The sequence below is a fragment of the Urocampus carinirostris genome, chromosome 13, assembly GCF_059441175.1.
Source record: "Urocampus carinirostris isolate Australia breed hairy pipefish chromosome 13, RoL_Ucar_1.0, whole genome shotgun sequence".
NCBI lineage: Eukaryota > Metazoa > Chordata > Actinopteri > Syngnathiformes > Syngnathidae > Urocampus > Urocampus carinirostris.
The window spans coordinates 19,878,155-19,899,450 of record NC_142361.1 but is presented as its reverse complement, the minus strand read 5'-3'; the positions used below and the strand labels follow the sequence as shown (position 1 = coordinate 19,899,450).

At 38.9% G+C, this 21,296-nt stretch overlaps 1 protein-coding gene across 1 annotated transcript in view; it reads right to left on the bottom strand.

Moving 5' to 3' along the window:
- Window positions 1–21,296, bottom strand: part of cdh23 (cadherin-related 23) — a 330,854-nt gene that overhangs the window by 72,850 nt on the left and 236,708 nt on the right. The window contains exons 21-27 of the mRNA XM_088350886.1: window positions 20,945–21,052; window positions 12,945–13,134; window positions 12,626–12,771; window positions 7,463–7,682; window positions 6,184–6,336; window positions 4,124–4,237; window positions 555–703 (exon numbers count right to left, since the gene is read on the bottom strand). Of these exons, the coding sequence (XP_088207012.1) occupies window positions 555–703; window positions 4,124–4,237; window positions 6,184–6,336; window positions 7,463–7,682; window positions 12,626–12,771; window positions 12,945–13,134; window positions 20,945–21,052 (1,080 nt within the window). The remainder of the gene's footprint in view (window positions 1–554; window positions 704–4,123; window positions 4,238–6,183; window positions 6,337–7,462; window positions 7,683–12,625; window positions 12,772–12,944; window positions 13,135–20,944; window positions 21,053–21,296) is intronic.

Here is a 21,296-nt window from a genome sequence, read left to right as displayed (position 1 = left end):
ACCAGCATTAGCGACTAGTGTCATTAAAGCCACTAAAAATAATGGCTAACTTAGCTGATGTGCTCTTTAGCAGTCAGCAACACAGAGACTAGCATTGGCGTCGCTGACGCACGATTTTAATCATTTGTTCAAGTAACTGTCGGTAGCTGGCTCATTTTAAAGTAAAACACATTACGGGGGGGTTTGTATTTGTATCATATTATAATTCTAATTTGGAATAACAAAATATTGGTTAGCTGCAGACCTGTTTAAGTAAAAGAAAATATCTCTGCTTAAGCTAGTAAAATGACCTTTTTAAAAATGTCGTCCGTCATTTGTAAGAATTTATCTTATTCAAGTCAAATATTTGATTAAAACCAAACAACAGGTAGTTGAATTTTGTACAGCACTTACAGTTTTTGAGGGCACAGAATTAAAAATTACCCGGAAAACCTTTCCTAATGTTTGTGTTAACTTAAGTCAGTTAGCAGTTGGTTTTTAGTTTATTTTTCTCATTATAATTTTATTGAGGCGTGAAAACAAAAGAGTAATAGAAGACAACTGTGCGTTTTGACCTGGAGGATGCTGGCTCCCTTGGGTGCTGTCTCCAGCACACTGGTCTCATAGCTGCTTTGTAGGAAGATGGGTTTGTTGTCATTAACATCCTGAACTTCAACAAATACTGTAGCTGTGCCTGTCCTTCTGCTGCCCGCTGGACCATTGTCTAGGAACAGACACCACCTTTTACTCAATTGTGTACCTTTGAAAGTCACATCTCGATAAAAAGCGAACATTTGTGTTAGCATGCATCACATTGACTGCATCCCTATACAAAAACACATTTAGGAAGACCATTTTCCGTTCATATAGTTTTCTCATGCATCGGCATTGCTAGGCTAGAACAAAACTTTGTAAAGTGGTGATAAGACTACCAGAGTTTTTTGACAATAAATCATGTAAAAAAAAAAATCTTGTCTCTGGTGACGCAGGAAATTGTCCAATTTGATCATCGCAAAAAAACATTTAATTGTTGATTATTTTTGCTTCCTTCCATTGATTAGCTAAGGATCTTAACATTCATCCAAATCAGTATGTGGTAGTAAATCACATTTTTTAATGTGCACTAATTACAATTTTCATTAATTCTATATATCGTTTAGTGAAGCTGCTTAAGTTTGCACTGGAAAAAGGGAATTTAAATCAATTAAATTAATCATTTTTCACAAAAGTTTGCTAATTTTAAATACCTTTTTATAATTCTAAAAAAAAACTGACGAAAGTTAGAACCTATTGTTTCAATACCAAGTAATTGTTGTTTTTTAGTGTTATTTTTGTAACTTTTTAGAAAAAATATGAAAATACAATAAATTTAATAATGTAGTAAAACTTGAAAAATAGGTTCAAAATACAGTAAAACTCTAAATTACAGCAAAAGGATTAACCTGTGTTACTTATTTCATTTTCGTTTTTTGTTTGTTGCTCCCGAATGAAAATTAAAAATATACACTATTGCACAAAATTGTTTATATATATACCTTGTGACTCACAAGTTGTGATTTATTTATTCAAATTCCAACTAAAATTGGTCCTGGGAATGAATAAAAAACTGTGCCCCGGCTTAAAAATGGTTTGGAAACATTGGACTACTGTATATCCGAAAACATACAGACTGTTGATGTCTATTATAATCAAATTACAGATGCCACCCCTACCTACGATCATTCGACTTATGAAAAATGGTAGATACAAACATTTTTTTCGGGATGTTGAATAATATCCAGACATTGCTCTTAGTTAGAATTTGTATTGTGTGCACCTTAATCCAAGTACAGGACATTCCTGTAGTGCTTTCTTTCCACCGCTACCGGCGTGTGGCGCTATGAGGGGGTCACCAAGCATCCACCCCGAAGAAAAAATCCGGCTTCCTCTTCCTAGTTTATGTGTAAACATTCCATACTGTATCTCCAGCACGCTTAGAACTTTGACGTTTTTATTGTTTAATATCTCGTGCATCCACTCAATATGGTTGGTGTAAAGTGTAAAGAGGCGAGGCGTTTCTTTTAAAATTAAAGTGGAATAAGAAAGCTTGATACGGTTGAGAAAATGATCGTTTTTTTTCTGCCACCTTTTACCACGGAGGAGGAAGTCGCCTAACTCTTGAAGCTCATCTTCTAAAAGTAAGTGAAACTTAACTTTATTTATCTTTATAGAGCATACTATTTATTAAATGTTTATTTTTTTGTACAAAACAATACAGGTTACTTATACAAGCCTTAAATATACTTATATAAACCTTAAACATACAAAATATAGCACTTATGAACAAATTCAACTCAAAGAGAATTCTACTGTTCGAATTAATCATATTTATATGAAATACATCACCTACTTGCTGATATAATTCAATATGCACAGTAATCATTTTCCTGATGGGAAAACAAAACTCACACTGTAGTTTTTCCTGCATATTGATTTTAGAGAATTCGATCATCTAAATACAGTGATGCAAGGACATATGCCAAATTAAAGCAGGTATGTAAACAAGTGCTGCACCCCCTGAGCAGTGCTGTAGGTGCAGATATGGAGGCTTGCTCAAGGGCACTTTGACAGTAGCTAGGAAAAAGCTAATGTAGTTCTCAATGCTGAGTGTCTATCTCCACCATGGATTTGTCAACAAAGGAACAACAGACATTACTAAACGATCAAAACTTAGCAGGGTTGTATTTGAAAATATCAAACATGACTATCTCAATTGAGTGTTTGTAAATTAGAACACGCATTCTTGCTGTATGTTTTTATGTTGTTGAGTCTCTGAAGTCTTTTGCCCCCTCAGCAGGTAAAACAAAGTAAAATGCCTTCAATCATTGCACTAATATGTATACCAATGGTTGTACTTGAACACACTCTTACGGTAGTCTTAATTTCATGGGAATTACCTGTATAGTTTAAAAAAAAAATCAAATAGACTCTCTCTTCCTCTTTTTTCTCTCATTTTCCCTTTGTCTTTCTTCAACTCTCTCTTTCTCTTTATTTCTCTCCTCTCCTCACTTATTTTCTTATTGTTCTCTCTCTCTTTATGCTTCTCTCTTTCTATGCTTCTATATGTCTTTCTATCTTATCTCTCTTTTTTCTCCCCTTCTGGGTCTCTTTCTACTTTTCTTTTCTCTCTCTTCCCCTCCTTTCTCTCTTTCTTTTTTCTTTTCTCTTTTTCTCTTCTCTCTTTCTCTCTTTATATTTCTCTTATTCTATCTTCTTTCTTTCTCCTCTATTTGCCTTTCCTTCTCTCTTTATCTCTCCCTCTTTTCCTTTCTCTGTCTTTCTTTTTCTCCCTTCCTCCCTTTTGTCTCTCCCTTTGTCTCTGTTGTCCTGTCTTTCTCTGTTTTGTCCTGTATTTTTTTCTCTCTTCCTTCAGCTCTGTCTTTCTTTAGTTCTCAATTGCCCTTTTTCTCTCTTTCTTCCTTCCATCCAGCAGCTTTTTGTGTCACGGTTACCATGGCGCCCCATTGGCCCCGCCTGTGTGGCGCCAGCTGCGGCTAGTTGACAGAATGGCTTCCCTTTTATTTAAGCTCTGTGCTCTCACTCACCCTTTGTCAGTCCGTCAACGAACCTCTGCCCCAAGATGTGGGTTTTGACTCGGTCCTGTTTCCTGTTGGTATTTCCTGTCCGGTATTGTTCCCGTTTGTTTGTGTCCTGTTTAATATTGGTTTCCAGTTTCATTCTAGTTTGTCCTATTTAATTTCGAAAACATGTCTTGATATCAATCCTGTCGGTCCCGTTCTGTCCGGTATCGACCCCATCTGTCCGATATCTGCTCGGGCAATTGGTATCGATCGTGTCGGCCTCTGGCTTCCTGTCATTTATTTGCCAGACTGCTGCCTAACGTGCATGACTGTCCCATTTCCCGTAAAATAAAAGGCTTGTATGAGAAACGTCCCGCATTTGGGTTCTCCTCCTGTTCTGGTTCATGACAGTTTGAAACAACTTGGGATTTACAGATAAACATGACTTGACTTGACTATTTTTTGGGAGAAGCGCCTTACAATGCGGACATTTTTTTCACATCAAATCAAGAGCCAGCTTTATCGTCATACAGTAAGATAAGCATTTCTTTAAAGATAATAAAAGATGGGATGATATAACAGACCTATTGCTTCTATAACCATGGTGTAGGCCGCCTGGGTTTCTCTGTCCAGGCCGACCACGGTCCGAACGACCCCGTCTCTGAAGCCAACACTGAATTTACCATCCTGATTGCCACCTAAAAACATCAGCACATTGTGAGAAAAACATTGAGGTTATCATGTTTATAAACATGACCTAAAATCAGGATTTCATGCAGTATTTTTCATACTTTTTACATCAATCTACCCCTTTTTTGTTTCAATTAATTACCTCTTCCCTCTCCAGTGGTCCATTGTAAATCTCATTGTTTTGCCCCAAAATGTCCCACTGTCAGAAATACGTGCTCATTAGTTTATCTTATACTATTTCGGTATTTTCTCTTTTTCCCATATTTACCATATTTTTAGGACTCTAAATCGCACATGACAATAAGGTGAAGCTTACAAAATATTCCTTTTTTAAAGATGTATTTATATATAAGGCTCACCGGACTAAAGGTGCATTAAACTAAAAAATACAATAAGAGCGAGGTTAGCATGAAAAGTGTCATAAAATAAAACTTGGGTGAAAATATAGCACACAACTAAAATGAATTGATTAAATCATAAATGGTTACCGTATGTAGAAGCATTTTATTGTAATTGAGTATTTTAGTTTTTATTTTATGAATTTCTGGTCTATAAAGAGTACTGGATTATAAAGAGGAATTTCAAATTTAGGGATAAATTGGGTTTTTTAAATGTGCTTTATAGTCCCAATTTTTGTTTTTTTTGGAACTTTAGGGTGTGATTTGATGGCTAAAAATCTTTTCCCCAGCAAACTGCTACCATCTCTATCAGTGTGGAGGAATCTTCCTCAACTGGTTAGTCTGTGCCTTGCCATAATTGTATTTTTTAAATTGTATTCCTCTATTTTGTTTTTATTTTATTTTAACCATCATTAAGTCCGAGATCTTAGTACCCAGCCGGAAAAGGGTGGCATGCTCCTTCCGAGTTGAAGAAGAGATCTTCCCCCAAGTGGAGGAGTTCAAGTATCTTGGGGTCTTATTCACGAGTGCGGGTAGGATCGACAGACGGGTCGGTGCAGCGTCTGCTGTCATGCGAACCCTGTTCCTGTCCGCTGTGGTGAAGTGGGAGCTGAGCCGAAAGGCAAAACTCTCAATTTACCGGTCGATCTACGGTCCTACCCTTACCTATGGTCGTGAACTTTTGGGTTATGACCGAAGGAACACGATCCTGGATACAAGTGGCTTAAATGAGTTTCCTCCACAGAGAGGCCGGGCTCTCCTTTAGAGATAAGGTAAGAAACTTAGTCATCCGGAAGGAACTCTATACAGTGCTACTTCTCCTCCGCATTGAGAGGAGATAGTTGAGGTGGCTCGGGCATCTGATAAAGATGCCTCCTGGATGCCTCTCTTAGGAAGTGTTCCAGGCATGTCCCGCCGGTAGGAGGCCCAGGGGACGACCCAGGACAGGCTGGGGAGACTATGTCTCTAGGCTGGCCTGGAAACGCCTCGGGATCCCATCAGATGAGCTGGAAGAAGTGGCTGGGGATAGGGAGGTCTGGGCTTCCCTGTTAAGGTTGCTGCCCCGTGACCCGACCCTGGATAAGTGGAAGATGATGGATGGATGGATGGATGGATGGATGTAACCATTGGGTGTCTGTATTTTGTGTACGAGGTTGTTGGATGGGGAAAAAGAGGGGAATGTATATCCTTGTTGTACAGTGATTTTTACAGCACTTGAAAAGTCAATTGATAGGCTGAAAAGCACTTTATTAATACATTTTGGATATGATTTGATTTTATTACTGTATTTGTATGTCCAATTACTTTTTGAATGTATTTTTAGTGATCAGGAAGATGTGTTTCACAGTTATTTAAGGTTAACTTAGTTGATTTTTGGTAGGGGTGGAACAGATAAATTGGTTTTCAGTTATTTCTTATGGGAAAACGTGTTAGAGATATAAGAGACATTAAATACGAGCTTCTTCAGGAAACAAATTAATCTCGTAAGTAGAGGGGCCCCTGTTTTTAAGTTCCTACAGTGGTACTAGAACCACAGGTCTACTGTGACTCCTAACCTGTTATAAAGTAGCTAAGTTCAGCATTGAGGCCGGCGTCATTGTCTGAGCAGATGAGACGTGCTACAACATGGTCTCTCGGGACACTCTCTTTCAGTGACACGTTGTATACACGAGGGTTGAAGGTGGGTGTCTCGTCGTTTACGTCCAGAACTGCCATGCAAATACACAAAAAACAAAGATCATTTTAAATGCATCGTATTTTCTGCACAATAAGGCGCACCGGGTTATAAGGCGCATCCTCAAAATCAGTCTTTCGACAAATATTTTAAATGGATAGGCGCACTGGACTAAAAAGCGCATGGAATTGAGACGGCAGGAAGAGCTCCTTTTAGGCTCTTTATATACTTATGGCATATTAAAGTTTAATGATTGATCAGTCGATAAGTGTTGCTTATTAAAAATTGCAAATAACGTTTTTGATGAGGATTGAACCCGGGTTGCAGCGGTGAGGGACCTGACATTTTACCACAAGACTAACAGTGGTACAGATGACATTAAGAAATGAATTACACCTACATCTCATTATCACAATATTTTTACTCATGGTGCCAGAAATACTGCTTTGCATGATGCATTTTGGTCCGCACTTCCATAGGTTAATGAAATATCTCCACTTCTTTCCCTGTGCGCCCATCACGTTGCAAAAAACAGTAACTGAAAACAGAAAGTCTTTCAATTAAATACTAATCAAGCTCTTTTACGTAGGTATACATATTAAACTGCAAAGTTATTGACGCACAAGAGAAGAAGTGGAAAATTGTTAAACATGTAAGAATGCAGAAAAAGAATACACTGTGCAAATCAGTTTTTTTTGGCACTGAAAAACAGTGTGATAATGAGAAAAAAAATCCAATGCCTTTTCATTTGTCATCTGTATCACTGGTCGACTAGTGGTTAAGTGTTGGCACTCTCTTTGCTGTGCCTCGAGTTCTATTCCCATTGCATGTCTTGCAACACAACAGATCAATCATTGCACTAATATATATCAATGGTTCCAACTCTTGCTGTAGTCTTAATTTCAAGTGCCTTGTACTCTATAGAAAATAAATGCCAAAATACAATTTTTTTGGGGGGTGCGCCTTGTAGTGCGGAAAATACATTAAATCTGTGGCAGCATTTCATTCTTTAGATTCCTCAGATATGATCCCGAAAAAGGCAAACCCCGAATGAGAATTGACTCATAAAATGCTCCAAAAGTTTAATTTGTGGGGTAATATCAAGAGTCTAAGGCCAATCTAGAGAACATTTCATTAAGAGACACATTTAGAAAACTCACCTGTGACAGTAAGAGTGGACGTTGAAGTCCGAGGGAACTTTCCCGCGTCATATGCTATAATCCTCAAATGGTATTGTCCAATCTGCTCTCGGTCCAGCATTGCAGAGGAGGTCAGAATGCCAGAAGAAGTATTCAGGTAGAAGTCCAAACGAGGCATCCCCATCTGCAATGCCATTGTGATCAACCCGTTCTTGTCCTCATCTGGGTCCTCCACTTGAATCTACAAAAGTGAAGAAGAGCAACTTCAATAACTTCCACAGCTGCATCGTGGAGAGCATCCTGACCAACTCCATCACTGTTTGGTACGGCAGTATCACAGCCATGGACCGCAAACGCCTGCAGAGTGGTTGAGAATGCTCAGAGGATCACCAGGACTCCACTGCCCTCTCTGCAGACCATACACCACAGGAGGGCTGTTTCCATCATTAAGAACCCCACTCACCCACAACACAGACTGTTTACACTTCTGCCCTCAGGAAGAGGTACAGGAGTGTGAAATGGAGGACAACACGTCTAACGAACTTTTTTTCACCGCTCAGACTCAACGGCTGCTGATGCAGGACAAAGGCCCAATCCCATTTCTCTCACTCGGCCCTGAGGACCCTCCAGTGAGGTCCCTCGATAGAGGAGTGCCCTCCGCCGGTGGAGTGCAAAGTGGAAATGGTTTGGACAAGACTTGCAAGGTTCCACCCCTGTCCAGGAGATGGCGGTAATATTAATTGGCTGTAGACCTCAGTGACGTATTGGTCTACGTCACATGTAAACAACTCGAGTCTCAACCTGTAGTGTCAGTTGGAGAGTTCGTGCAACGTTAAAAATGCCCGCTACTGCTGTGTTATTACCGATTGCCTGAAAGCTCTTCATCTTTTCCGTGTCTCCAATCAACAGAGGAGAAATGTGCTATACTGAAGACAGCTTCGGCGCTATGTAGTGCTGATTCATCTTTACAAGGTACGTACACTCATTAAAAAAAATGACCCGTTCGGTCATATACAGTAAGAGTTAACATACAATGCACGTTCAAATAATACCCTAGTTTGTGTAGACATAAATGGCAATCTACTTATTAGTATCTTAATGCAATTTTATGACATATTGTAGGGGTCTTGAATCTGTGACATGACGAAACGTAAACAAACACAAGAACAGTCCACCTGACCCTTTAGCTGGCATAATATCGTCACCAAACTTCCCTGTACGACCCAAAAACCTTAGTTCATAAGGAATTTAATTCAAAAGAGTTGTCATTGGATATAAAAAAGCTCATTTCAACATGTTTTCATGATGCTTACATCATCTATGCCCACATTTATGTCTAAATTGTCTGTTATCTATTGTGTTCCAGAGTGGCTGTCCCATAAGCGTGGACAGGTTGGACAGGAATGTTCCCATCCTGTGCTTATGGTTCGATGTGAAGTCAAAAATCATTCAGGACTTAAGGTTGAGCAAGAAGGTCATGTGGGCCCTGCAGGAGCTGCTAAAGAGGGAACAGGGCCATGGCTGGAGGGCCTATACTGGCTGGCCCACGGTCTGTCCTACCGTGTGGTGTCACGGGTCTTCAGGGTTCCCAGGTCCACGATACACAGAATTGTCCACAGTTAATATGGAATAAATTGCCCAAAAGCCATGTTTTAGGCTTTGGAAGTCAGACCCACATTTGCATTCCGTGCTTTTCTGCATTACTATTCAATAAACATCTTTATTTTGAGTAACACCTTGGTGGTTTATTTCATAATGATGTGAGATACTGTGTGTGAACTATGTGACTGTTGGACAGAAAACAACTACAAATCACTCCAGTTTAAATAATAGTTTACTTTCAGAAAAACAAAATCACATTGGGCCGAAATACATAATAGTAAATAAATAATATGTCACAAATTGTAACAAAAATATACCAATACTTCCATAAAGCTGGAAAACACAAACTGGAACTTCATTGAGTTCTTAATAAAATAAAATATTTTCCTTTTATAAAACAAAGGGAAACATTGCAGGGATGTCACTGTTCTGGAAATTTGTCCACGAGCTTCCCAAAAAGGACGGGAACCGCTCAGTTTTGGCCACAGTTTCCTCGAGCCTTTTCCTCACTCCGGCAGACTCCGCTTTCAAAAAGTCAAGGAGTGTATCGTGCTTCCTTTTTTTTCTGGGTGATTTGGGGTTTGGCGCCGGATTAGAAGATGCCAACGACGTGCCCGTCGGTGTGGATGGCGTGGTAGCTGTGATGGTGGCCAGCTCTTCCACGGGACGTTCTACATTGGCCTTTAGGTTGGGTGGAAAAAACAAGAATTACTTAATGCTTGTGTATTGCACAAAAACAACTGTGTATAGGATGCTCAACAAGTTGATGTGAGAAATTATAGGATGTGTTCTGGATAATTATTTGATAGTGAATAGATACACAAAATTGACATGTTATTCTTATGGCTGTAAAAGCCTTCTATTGGCCAGCATCACATATGCTTTAGAATTGTCTCCACATTTGGACAACATTTTGAAAAGGTAATTAGTTTACTTAATATGTGTTTACAGAGAAGGCAGTGGACTGTGTGATAGTAATTTGTTTCAACTGTATTTCCACGTGAAATTCGGAGACATTACTCATAATGCATGATGGAAACTAATGCATTCTGATCTCACATGAAATAATCATATTGTAAATAAAACACGACACCCGAAATTGTGTGCAGTAAACAAGCGCGTATGTCCAGAACGTTATTCTGACTATGCTCCTTTAGCGACTGGCCATGTACATGTAAAAGCACGACTCGTTTAAGATACAAACGGGGATGGGCTGAACCGTGATTTTCTGCAGTTATCCTACTTTAGAGTTTGTAGCGTGAAGATTATTTTTTGGCAGCTCCCTTGGTAGATTTGTGCACTTCGTAAAGTAGCGATTTTGCAATGTTCATGTTTTAACGCGAAAATACGATTTTCTATTGCATTTACGTCCAACTAAGATATCTCAATACATTTTGTTGCAAATACATGCGTGGTTGTGGAAAACTACTTACATTTGTGCGGTTCCTTTCCGGGCATGTTTGTTGATATTGAGAATTCGCAAAGCCTTCTGGGTAGTCACTTCGCCGCCAAGTGAGGTAGGGAGCCCCCTCGGTCTTGAAGTGGTTACGACATGGTTTGAGGTCACTTCTGCCTCGGACTTGAGAGTATCGGGACACACTCCATTTTCACGTGAACGCGCAAACCGAGTGACTAGGGCACATAGCGAGTGAAAGTGCGAAGAATGGGACTCGGCCAAAGACTAGGAACCTTCCCGTGGTGTCCTGCGAAGGGATCTCTCCCCGGGGAGCCTTACGAATCCAACTCAATCCACTCAGATTCGCTCTCTCTTTCTTTCTTGGTCCTATCTCTTTCTTTGCTCTCCTTTTCTCTCTTCCCCTTTACACTCTTGTCTCTTATTTTCTCTATCCCTCTCTTTCCTACTCTCTCCCCACCTCTCTCACTCTCTTTTCCCCCCTTTTGCGTTTTACTCTGTCTGCCTTTCTCTCTTTCTATCTGTCCCTCCCTTTCTCTTTCTTCTACTCTCCTCTCTCTGTTCTTCTTAGGGCGGGCGACATCGAGAGCAATCCTGGCCCCCAGTCCAAATGCCAGTGGTGCTTTCGAACCATTCACTGCGACCACACCCCAATCACTTGTACTACCTGCCCACAGGGCTTCCATAAATCATGCACCGGCCTGTCCGAACGTACTAAGGACTTCAGAGGCTTCGTCTGCTTGGTTTGCTTGGGTTACGCCCCGTCAGGCCTGGCGGCACAGGACAGTCGCAGCCCCCTCTTCTTCGGAGAACTACGGAGCCTCCCATGAGCGAGTCTAGCACTACTAAGGATTACCTTAGGCGCATTGAGTGACTCGACGACGACGACGACGACGACGGCTGATGATCGAACAATACACCACAGACACTTTTAGTGCACTAGAGACACTTTAAAATGGACCAAACTTGGACTAATCTTGCACTACAGTCACATTCAACTGTGTTGTATCGTATTTTTATCTTATTGCCTTAACTCATCTTTTGTATTTTTATTGTTCTAATAATCAAAATATTATTATATGTATACATGTTTCTTGGTTCTATTTCGCTGGCAACTGTATGGACAGCAAAGTAAGTTTTTCATGTGCTGGGAATCGTGGTTCTTTACCGTGCATATGACAATAAACACTCTATTTGAACTTGAATTTGAAGAGGATGGAGAGCAATAGTGCAGTGGTTTCAAACCCAGGTGTCGGACTGCAGGAAAGTGAGAGACCAAGAGGAAGGCCGCGATTGACGTGGATGAATGGTGTTATGAGTGCACTGCAAGAAAGAGGTCTAAATATAATGGAAGCTAGAGCTCTTGTTAGTGATAGAAAGGAGTGGAGAGGTGTTGTGAAAGGATAGTGGGATTGTGGACGCATTCTTAAGGATGGGCTGGGCACTCGTATGATGCGGCAGGGGTAAACCAGTGAAAGCTGTCGGGCCCTGCTGTTGAACAAAAGAGTGTGTTGTGTCACCCTGACCTGAGTGACATGGCCGCTTTCTGGTGTCCCGTTTCATCTGGAGGGACGAAAGCATGACCAACTTGGGTGCCAAGGTGCCTGACTTGTTTGGGTGTTTGTGCAATTGGGTTGGCCATGGTCCACACATTTTTGTGTGCGTTATTTTTGCAATTTTTTTTCCCCTTTTATTTTCTTTGTTATTGTATATGTTGTCTTGCTGTCGGTCACCCCTCTTCAGGGATATGACCAAGGTAGATAGATAGATAGATAGATAGATAGATAGATAGATAGATAGATAGATAGACAGATAGATAGATAGATAGATAGATAGATAGATAGATAGATAGATAGATAGATAGATAGATAGATAGATAGATAGATAGATAGATAGATAGATAGATAGATAGATAGATAGATAGATAGATAGATAGATAGATAGATAGATAGATAGATAGATAGATAGATAGATAGATAGATAGAAGGCAATAAAGCTTTTTTTCTATAATGCATTTTTTTATTGCTAATCAAGTGATGAATAAGATATAGGTTCATTTATTCATAAATCTGACTGTACCTCACCAGAACTGATCCTTATTGCACATCACTTACTATTTCTTTAACTTCAATTGTACCAAGAGTTAGAATAGGTCAATTGATAAATACCTTAAACACCGACGAACCAATCGGAAGTCCCTCCTGTACTTCAGCCACATATGGGAGATTGGCAAAAGCTGGGTCATTATCGTTGAGATCCAGTAGGTTCACAAACACTGTGGCGCTTGCCGTTGCCCGCAAGGCAGGCTTACCACCTATAGAGTGCGCCAGAGAAAAATAAAAAGACACATTTCATGCTCAAAGGGAATTTATTGCTGTCAATAAAACCTTTCATGGTCACCATAAAACTTAAGGACTAAGGCTCGAAAATAGACACTAATCACCTGGAATTGAAAGCGCTTTAGTCTAAGAAAATAGCGGGACTTACGGTCAACAGCAGAAACTACGATGGTCCTCATGAGCTTAGTGACCCTTGGGTCCGAGCTTTCCCGGTCCAGGGTCACCCCGCTGGTGCGGATCTTTCCCGTGTGGCTGTTCATAGTGTAGAACGGGTTTTCCTCGCTGATCCTGTACACCACAGTTCCGTTTTCACCCTTGTCGGGATCCATAGCCCGGACCTGCACCAGATTGAGAGTACCGTATTTTCCACACTACAAGCCGCACCAGAATATAGGGCGCACCCTCAAAAAACTGTTTTTTGAATGTGTTTTCATAAATAAGAAGCACAGGATTATATGGCACATGTAATTGAAACTAGGGTAAGGGTTAACGTTGCACACAAATTAAAAACAATCCGAAATTGCACATCAAATATTGCTATTACATGATGTTGGATGCAACGGGATTCAAATCCAAATGGAGTGTACCAGATCCTATCCACTTGGCCACTCGGCATAGAGAACACATAAAAGACCAAATTGTTGATGCTATATTAGGCTGGGCCGCAAAAATATTGTCAGACACTAAACCAGTCTGTCGTACAGTCGACTCGCAAAACCCTTATGAAGCACCTGAGATTGTGAAATGAAAGTAGAGAACGGCATTGTGGGAAGTAATTCCTTCTCTTTCAAGACAAAATGCTCAGTTTGAGCTCCTAAAAAAATTAAACAACTTTCTCTGTACATATCACATATCGTGACTAAAATGAGTGTGACGACGAGATAAGACCTCATATTACCAGTGGTTTAGTTCAGTGTGTATCAACTGGTGCGTTAGGACCCAAAAGTGGGTCAAGAGCCCATTATCAGTGGGTTACAGGCTATAGCTTTGGCAAAGTAATACAAAGAAGAAGAAAAAAAACAGAGGGTCAAGTACACTCCTAAAGAGTAGATTGCAAAAATGCTCTGTTCTCTCTCTTCTTCCAGTTCAGTTAATCAGCACCGTCTCACTTGTATTTGAGAGGGACCACATCTCATTTTACTGTGATTTTGTTGGTTCTATTTCCTTTTTCTGTCTATAGAAAGAGTCCCAACAAAGTTAATGATTAGGGAAGGGAAAGTGGAAAAAAGTGACAAAACGATCGTGTCAAAGATGGATATGATTGAAAAATACGAGAATGGTGTACGAGTGTCATTGATGCACTGCTGGAAGGTACAGAGACTGTTTTAAAAATGTTATATGTTTTGTCTTTTTACCAGTATATTAAACCTTGTTTACATAATTTAATAATTATCATTTTCAATGTATACCTTTTATTAAGATTTTGAATTTGTTTTAGTATTTGGTTATTTTAAAGCAACTTTATTAGGTATGTTATACGCGATGTAAGCTTATATACTAGTATATAAGGGAATCAAAGTGGTTTTGATTTTGTTGGTCATTTTTTGGGGGATAAAAAGGTGAATATATGTTACTATCTCTACTTTAAAATGCACAATATTTTCCTTTTGATAAATGGAGAAGTGAAATTGTGTTCTTGATTGGGTTTGTAGCTTCTCATAAGGGTGGAATGGTGGGTCCTGAAGTCAGACCAGTGTCACAATCACCCTGATCGGGAACACCTGTGTTCAGGATTTGGCGCCAACAGCCAGGACAGCTGATTGGTGCACCCTGTACATTTAAAACCCCAGCTTCCGGTAACACTTTATCCGATTGTACTATGCGATCTGTTGCCATTTGCTCAGAAAGCCCGTACCTCCGACTCTTTGCCTGCCTCCTGTTTTTCTACCTGATCTCCGTTGCCGACCCGTTTCCGAATTTGCCTACGACCTGCCCTGCCCGCCTGACTCCTGATCTCTCTTCCGAACACAACAACGCCCTTCTTCTCCAGTCCCAACCAACAACACGACGACTACGCCTGTCCGCGACCATTCCCGCCAAGCCTTCACCCGCCTGTCAAGTCTCGACAATCTGTCAAACAACGGATCGAAGATTCACGTCTTGTCATTCCTTCCTTCCAATAAAAACCAAGAAATGAGTGCAAGTGATCTCAGTTTTCCTTCCGTCTTGCCTGACAACCAGTTAAGAATTACTGGTGTAGTTGATAGAATCTGGTACGCCCCTCTCTGCAATCTGGATTCAATTCCTGTTGCATTCAATGCTATGCAAATTGCGAACAACCATCCATGTACCTAGATGCCGGGGTTAGGATTATGTGCTCTGACTATTGCTATCTGGTTCAATCCCTGTTGCCCTTTTTGCTATTCAATTGCAATCAGCTTCAAAACACATCGACTGATCAATAATTGCACAAATTTGGCAACATATTTGTAAATGAATCCTCATACAAGGTGCACTGAATTAAAAGAAACATGTTTAAATGTCTGGCCAATTTTGAGATTTTTTTGGGTGCGCCTTGTAGTCCGAACATACGGTAATATGTTCCAATGGAGGGGTAATTTTTGCACGGGTTTAATGGTACGTCTTCATAAAAGTGTGCTTAACATGAGGTAATTAACAGGGCGGATGAGAGAAAGTGACAGGTGACAGGAGGTGGGGGATGATAACGCGAGCACATCTTGGTGACTGCTCCCTCACACCACTCGCTAATAAGAAAAATGGTGACGTCGCTTTAGGTGATCTCGGTGATGAATGTGTCGGAAGGGGAGCCTGACTAAAACATTTGCTGGATTTTAAAGAGCTGATCAATTATTCAATGCTAAAATGCTTGGAAATGGTTAATTGGTCATTAGAGGAACAAAGGTTTTTCAGGTATTTAATTATTAAGGTGACATGGTGAGCAAGTAAATTGGAGGCCTATTGATAAGCAAACGCAAAGGAAAGGGGAGGTGTGTTAAAAGGTGAGAGCGCATGCACTTGGGGTCACTTAGGACTGATGTTTGGTGTGTTACAGCAATTAGTTACAAGTACTATTTTCCGTACTTCATTTAAAAAGTATTTCCGGTAACTAACACCAAAAAGTAGTGCGTTACTCTGTAAGTAACACGTACATCGTGTGTCACGCGCACCCCTACATTTTTATTAAAAATCAGCATGAAATTTTGTTTCATTTTTTCTCATCTCCAACCAATAATTGGAAGTGACAAAAGTTGAAAACTTTTGATTTTGTATTGTGCACCTTTTTTCTGAGTACAGGACAGCACTGTAGTGCTCCTGTCTGCCACTACCGGCGTGTGGCGCTGTGAGAGGTCACCCAGCATCCACCCTGAAGAAAAAATCCGCTTCCTCTTCCTAGTTTGTGTGTAAACATACTGTACTGTACCTCCAGTGTGCTAAGAACTTTGACATTTTTATTGTTTTATATCTCGTGCATCCATTCAATATGGTTGGTGTAAGGGTGTAAAGAAGAGGGAAGCCGTTTCATTTGAAGTGAATGTGGATTAAGTAAGCTTGATGCGTTTGAGAAAATGGTTGGATCGCTTCTTTTCCGTCACTTTTTACCACAAGGAGGAAGTCGCCCAACTATTGAAGCTCATCTCCCAAAAGTAAGTTAAACTTAACTTTATTTATCTTTGTAGAGCATATTATCTTATGAAATGTTTATTTTTTTGGTACAAAACAATACAGATTACTTATAGAATCCTTAAACATACCTATAGAAACCTTAAACATACAAAATATAGCACCGAAGCTACTTATGAACAAATTCAACTTACGAACGATCTTCCGGATCTCGTTCGTAAGAAGGGCAGCGTCAGTACCAACATAAAATTTACAATACATATTTATCTAATGTCCCTCGAAATCCGATTCATAATCAGATACATCAAATAATCGTTTGTCTTGTTGTGCGTTTATCTGAATCTTTCAGGACAAGTTTCTGTTCTTTGTATTCGCTAACATTCACCTCCAGTACAGTGAATAAAAATATTGTGATAATGAGATACAATCAAATGCCTTTTCATATCTTATCTATGCCACTGGTGTCTGGTATTTAGGATTCGACACTCTCACCACTGTGACCCAGGTTCGATTCTCGTTGCATCAGATGTTTGGTGTTTGTGGTCAGAATCATTGCCTAAACACGGTAAAATATGACTTGCTGCATAACTCGCACTTAAACTTTGAATTATTTCTTAAGTAAAAAAAAACTGTGTGACACACTTATAAAGACAGTTACTCGCATAGAAGCCGACCCCCTAAAACTGCTTTAAAATAGAAATTTAATAATAGAAATAGAAGAAAATGTGTATACACACTTGTGGACACAGTGAACCCTTCATATTTCTTGGCTTGCAAAAACTTGAGAGCTTGAGAACAAACACTTAGCCATTAAACTTATATCATTTCATTCTAAAGCTGTTTTTGTGCAAACATTTAATTGTTTCTTTTTGTCAATTAGTGCTTGCTGTTGTTTTTTGGTGCTGTGTCTAAATAAAAGCCACAAACCAACAAACAAACACTGCATTTCCATTTTCCTAATATGGGCTTCAAATCATTTGAAGATCTCCTTCTCCGTTTCTGGGTACTGTCCATGTTTACATCCCTCGTTCACATGGTTGACCATTATGTGATTCCAGTACCCTTTTTCCATCGTCTGACATTTGCATGTAAACAAAACTTTCTTGCTGCCACCAGGTTGGTTGTCTCTTCAGCCTCTTTTATGACTTTAAGCTTGGAGTGAAAAACTTGTTTTTTACGGGTGTAACATATTTTTATTAGAAGTATTTTTTTTTTTACAAATATATGCTCGCTTTATTTTTTTACTATTTTTGTTTGGCGGGCAGATTAAAATGCCCCACGGGCCCTACGTAACCCCAAGCTGATTTTTGCCTACACCTAGGTTAAAGTAAGGTTTGAAGATGTATGTTTTTACACTTAAATATTGTACCAATAATTTGACTTTCCTGCAATTTAATCATTTACTGCATAAATACGTATTTGGAATAGCTAAAATTTGCTAGTTTGGTAATTATGACAAGTTTACATAGAAAAGGACAACAACAGGTTAAAATTACAATGCTTGGTTAACTTAAGTGGATAAAATCGTTTTTAAATTAGTATGTTTTCATTGTGATTTATATTGTTAAAATCTCAACCAATGAGCATAATAATTGACAGTGAAGAATCAATTATTTTGTGGGAATGTGAAGGAAAACCTTTTTTTGTTGGAGGCTACCTCGATAACAAAAAATAATATATTAGAATATAAAGTTATGTAAATAAAAAAAATAAAAATAAAAAAAGAGAAAGAGATTTGGTTTAAAGGCCATATTCCTTAGCCTGGGGCTATAAGGAACCCATGAGGGAGGACGAAGATTTTAAAAAGCCCATATTTGTGTTTTTCTTCACTATTTCACCCACCAGTTGTTTGCGCAAGACGGGCTCTTGCTTCCCTTGCCTTGCAGTTGAAAAATTTGCAAAGTGTATGACTGCAGGCTACATTTTAATTAGCAATCGGACTCCCTTAATTATACTCAGCGACGCCACTTTAATTAATGAATGATTGGGCCTTAATTTCCAACAGCATGGAGCCAAAGACACCAGCAGGACAATGAGAGACTTTGGGAGCGATACTCAGGGCATTTACTTTGTAATGACCTACGCTGTCAATGGAATTTGTCCACGTGGTCCGGTGGAGAACCAGGAGGACTAAAATATGCAACTTGTACTCACATGCACTCTTTGAAAATTCCAATAACTAAAACTCTAATAACTAAAAACTAAAAACTAATAAATATCTAATAAAAAATTGACTTGCTCTATAAACAAACAGACACAGGACTGAAAGTAACACATGCAATTTGTGTGTTTCCTTCCAGTAAATATCTAAAAAGACGCAAATATACAACCAAATAGAGCAGACATAATAAACTCAGAATGGAATAGAGTAGCAATATTATTAGATAAAATTAAATTTTATTTTTTAATTCTGACTGGTAAGTTGAAATATTGAATTTAATGTGCACCTAGTTTTATATTTATCTGAGTAAGATCAATTGCAGGGATGTTCAAAAGCATTTTTTTTCAGATCATACAAAATAAGTACGGGTCCAGTGTAATTAAGTATACTGATATAATCTTACCAATGCGACAAAATAGTAGGCAATACACCGTCTCAATTGTTCGAGAGGGAACACATCTCGTTTTATTGGGATTTTACTGGTTTTATTTCTTTTTTCTGTCCATACGAATGGCACCCATGAAAGTAAGTGATAAAAGAAGGAAGAGTGAAAAAAACAACGATTGAGGCCAAGAAAGGAATGATTGCGAATGGTGTACGAGTGGCATTGAAGTGCTGTTGGAAAGTACAGTAAAAATGTTATATGTTTAGCTTTTTACCGGTATATGAATCTTTATTATTTACAGAATTTAATGATTATCACTGGCTGGCAACCAGTTCAGGGTGTCCCCTGCCCACTGCCTGATGATTGCTGGGATGGGCTCCAGCACCCCCGCAACCCTACTGAGGATAAGCGGTGCACCTAATGAGATGAGATGAGAGATGAATAATTATCATTGTTCATCAATTGTCATTGATCAGTGTTAAAGGTATAACGCTCGTCTTGGGATCAAGAGATCGCAGTTCGAATCCCGGCTCCCCAGTGTTACATGTCGAAGTGTCCTTGGGTAAGACACTGAACCCCTAATACCCCCAATAAGCAGGTTAACGCCTGACATGGCTGCACGGCTGCAATTGGGAAATGTGAAGCACACTGTAAAGCGCTTTGGGAAGTCTTGACTTGAAAAGCGCTATATAAATGCAGATCATTTCATTAAAGAAATAAGTGTGAAACTTAATAAAGTGTTTTATCATAAAAATGATCTCCTTATGGTTTTATTTATTATTTGTTCATATGACCAAATTTCAAATATAAAAAAACAAAGCAAATATTGGAAATGTGTAAGATTTAAAGCTGTTAGAGCTGTTAACACTTGATTTAAAGTTTTAGAGCTGCTTAAATATTTGAGTTAAATCAGTTTTAACCTTTTGGTAACTATTGGATTTCTGTCAGTTAAATGGTTGAATTAAAGACTTAACTTGATAATTAAAGTTTAATACCTTTTGGGGTTAAATCTTTAGGGCTGTTTAAACCTGAATTAAATCAATTCAAGTGACTAATATTTTTTGATAAATCAGTTTAAAAACATTTGGTAAAATGGTTTAAAATCTAGGCTTACGGTTAACTTAATGCTTAAAGTCAAGAAATTCGAGTCAGAGCTTTAGAGCTTAAAGCCTTAGAGCTTTAAAGCAAGTTTAAAGCGGCCTCTATATGTCAAATAAATCCGTTTTAAACATTTTGGTAAAATGATTTAACTATTGGGGTTAAAGCTTTAAATTTGTTTAAAATTGAGCTTATAAGTGGCTATAAGATTTGAGATACCGGTCCATAGGTCTATAACCTTTTGGTAAAATGATTTCAACTCTGGGGTGACTGACAATATAACCCTTAAATTCAAAAGTGAATTATTTACCTGGATAGTTAAAGTATTAAAGCTTTAGAGTCAAGCTTGAGTTAAAGCCTTGAAACAGCTCTGATGCTCGAGTTAAATTAGTTTTAAACCTTTGGGTAAAACAATTCAAACTCATGGGTCACTTGATGCTACAATTCAGGTTTCAACTCACGAGTTTAAGTTTTGAGGCTTTAACACCAACCTTGATATTTAATCAAATGAAAACATTTTCATTGGGCGTCATTTAGATGTGGTCTTCCATATCACTGCATACATTGATACTTTCACTTTGGGCCTGATCAAAACCCTTTAAATATCTATAATATTGGAAACATTTGTTGTTCTAACAAGCAATGAGTAATTGTTTTTTATTTCATGACAAAATTCCTCCAACAGGAACTTTAATGTGATCAATTACTTTTGAAATCTAAAAAATATATAAAATATTTATAAAATATAGAGCCCAGCAACTGGCTGGCAACCATTTTAGGGTGCCCCCTGCCCTCCAGCAGCCCCACGACCCTACTGAGGACAAGCGGTGCAGATAATGCACGGAAAGATTTGTAAAATATATAAAAATGTGGGTTTTTTGGTAGTAGTACTAATTATTAAAATTAGGTGTGATGCCCTCACCGAGATGACATCTGTGTCGATTGGGCTCATCTCCACCACATTGGCATGGTAAGGCTCGTCCTTCCACTGGGGAGCGTTGTCATTGATGTCCAAGATGGTAATGTTCACCTACATAAAAAGAGGATCCGGGAAACAGATTTATCAAATTCAAATTAAAAATGTTTATTGTCATATGCACAGTAAAGAACCATGTTTCCCTGTACAATAAAATCCTTACTTTGCTGTCCACCCAGTTGCCAGCGTAATAAAACTAAGAAAATATATACATGTATACATAAACGAATGTTGCAAATATTAAAAAGATAAATACCAGATTAACTCAAGATGAGTTAATTAAAGTTAATTAAATCCA